Below are 2,477 nucleotides of genomic sequence, written 5' to 3' on the forward strand. Positions count from 1 at the left end.
GGTGCCCCATCCCATGGCTGCCCTTGGAGGGTCTCCCTCTTCATTCATGTCTCTGCTAAAAGGTCACCTCCTCCTAGAAGCCCTCCCTGATTCTCTGATTTATTGGATTGTCTGATTTATTGGATCATTGCCTGTCTCTTTATGTGTTGTGGTACCTTTGACAGCCGAGCACTCACTGTTGCATCCCCAGTGCCTGGAACAGTGCCTGGCACGTAGTTGGTGCTCAAGAAACATATAGTTGCATGAACAGCCCTGAGAGGAATAGATTTTTCTTTTTATTTTATAACTGAAAGAAGCCCTGAGAATCAGAAAGGTTAAGGGGTTAACTCCCAGCATTCTTGCAAAGCCTGGAGCCAGGAATCTTGAAGCAAGGCTACTTAAACTTGAAGGATTGTTTAGAAATCCCCTGGGGTTCTGTTAAGATGCAATCCTGAGTCAGTATTTCTGGGTTGGGGCATGGGATTCTGCATTTCCTGCCAGCTGTCAGATGATGCTCATGGCGCAGGTCCGTGGACCACACTTTCAGTAACTGAGCCTTATGGTTAAAGTGCATGTTGCCAGCTCCTTCCCTTCACCTCCTCTTTTTGAGGTTCTTTCCTCTGAAGACTCCTCCTCTGTCCCCCTCTAAAGCCCCTCATTCTGCATCCCATCTCCCAAATGCAATATCTGAGCCCACAGCAATTTGGGAGGCTGAGGTGGGCAGATCACGAGGTCAGGAGTTCGAGATCAGCCTGGCCAACATGGTGAAACCCCGTCTCTACTAAAGATACAAAAAATTAGCTGGGCGTGGTGATGGGCGCCTGTAATCCCAGCTACTCAGGAGGCTGAGGCTGGAGGATCACTTGAACCCGGGAAGCAGAGGTTATAGTGAGCCGAGATTGCGCCAATGCACTCCAGCCTGGGTGACAGGGCAAGACTCGGTCTCAAAAACAAAACAAAACAAAACAAAACAAAACAAAACAAAACAAAACAACCTGAGCCCAGGAGGGGCAGTACTGCCCATCGTCAAAGCAAGGACAGAGCAGAAGGAGGACTCCACTCAGGGTCCCTTGGCTCCGCCTTCCCCGTCTGGACCTTGTCTGCTCACAGCTTCCCCCAGCCTTACCCTTCATGGGCCCCCTCTGTCCTCCTACGCTGAGCCCAGCATCCAGGCTGCTTTTCTAGCTGGTCTCCTTATCTCCAGAATCTGACCCTGGGTAATCCCCAGTAGGGCTGCATTCTCTGTTCCTGCTTCTATCAGTCAGGTCTCAGCCTAGGTCCTGGGCTGCTGGGAGGCAGGACTTGAATTCCTGCCAGGCTGGCAGTGGAGGGCAACAGGCTTCTGCCTCTGAATCTCCTAAATCTCCACTGAGAAATGGTGCACAGCATTCTCCTGGCCCACATTTGGAGGGGAACCCCAGGGGTTGTTTTGGGAGAAGGCTTGGCCTCACCCAGAGCACCTGGCACCTGAACACTTCATTCCTTTACCTACCTTCCCCTGTTCTTGGAAAAGCAGGGTGGCTGCAAATTTTGGGGCTCAGATCACCATTGGCTGCCCTCCAACTTACCCTCTGCCTTACATGAGAGGTGCTGAGGACTGAGTGGCCGTGCTGGGTCATCCTGAATTGGTTCTTCTACAGCTACGGTCCCCGCCAGTCCCTGGGTTTTGGTTGGCTGCCCTGGCACAAAGGAGGCATCCAGGCTGTGAGGATTGGCCAGCCCAGCCCAGCCCAGCCTCCTACAGTATTTCCTAGATCTGGGGCCAGGGGCAAAAACCTCCTAGCAAAGGAGGAGAGGAGGTTGTGCGGGACAAGCTTCTCCTGACAGAAGGTGCCAGGCTGGGGGTGGCAGGGCTGGATAGGGAGGGGCACTGCCCAAGACTGGGGTGGCTCCAGGGAGCTGGCCCTGGTGATGGGTGCTTGCAGGTAGCCAGAGGTAAGTTGGCTGGTGGTTCTAGATGAGGCTGTCTGGTCTCTAGTTTCCTTGATCTCGAATTTTGTGTCACTTCTCGCCTCCCCTCTCCCTTGGCCTCTTCCCCTGAGATTCCCTGAATCTCCCTCCATGCTCTTAACCATGTTTACCCATCATCGGTCCTGGAGCTCCCCAGCCCCTTTCTTAGGCCTCAGGACCTCACCCTCCATCCCCTCTCCCTTGCAGGATGTCACTACTGAGCCTGTCCTGGCTGGGCCTCGGGCCGGTGGCAGCATCCCCATGGCTGCTCCTGCTGCTGGTGGGGGCCTCCTGGCTCCTGGCCTGCATCCTAATGTGGACCTACACCTTCTACGACAACTGCCGCCGCCTCCGGTGTTTCCCGCAGCCCCCAAAACAGAACTGGTTCTTGGGTCACCTGGGCCTGGTGAGTGGCAGGAAGATGGATCTGGTGTCTCAGGGTAGAAGGCTGGAAAGGGGCTCAGGCTGAGGGGGTGGGCTGGGGTCTGGGACGGAGAGAAACTCACTCATTCCTCTGCTCACTCACTCATTCCACTCCTCCCTCACTC

The 2,477-nt window shown here is 54.7% G+C and overlaps 1 protein-coding gene across 2 annotated transcripts in view; it reads left to right on the forward strand.

Moving 5' to 3' along the window:
* The first annotated feature begins 1,747 nt into the window (after window positions 1-1,747).
* The window catches only part of LOC105540097 (cytochrome P450 4F8), a 14,710-nt gene continuing 13,980 nt past the window's right edge, over window positions 1,748-2,477 (forward strand). Inside the window, exons 1-2 of one of the 2 annotated variants that reach the window (XM_011980585.1) lie at window positions 1,748-1,904; window positions 2,137-2,335. In XM_011980585.1, coding sequence (XP_011835975.1) covers window positions 1,891-1,904; window positions 2,137-2,335 — 213 coding nt within the window. In that variant the 5' untranslated portion in view covers window positions 1,748-1,890. The remainder of the gene's footprint in view (window positions 1,905-2,136; window positions 2,336-2,477) is intronic. The other variant, XM_011980586.1, reaches the window with a different exon arrangement.

This window comes from Mandrillus leucophaeus, unplaced genomic scaffold, assembly GCF_000951045.1.
Source record: "Mandrillus leucophaeus isolate KB7577 unplaced genomic scaffold, Mleu.le_1.0 Scaffold215, whole genome shotgun sequence".
NCBI classification, from domain to species: domain Eukaryota; kingdom Metazoa; phylum Chordata; class Mammalia; order Primates; family Cercopithecidae; genus Mandrillus; species Mandrillus leucophaeus.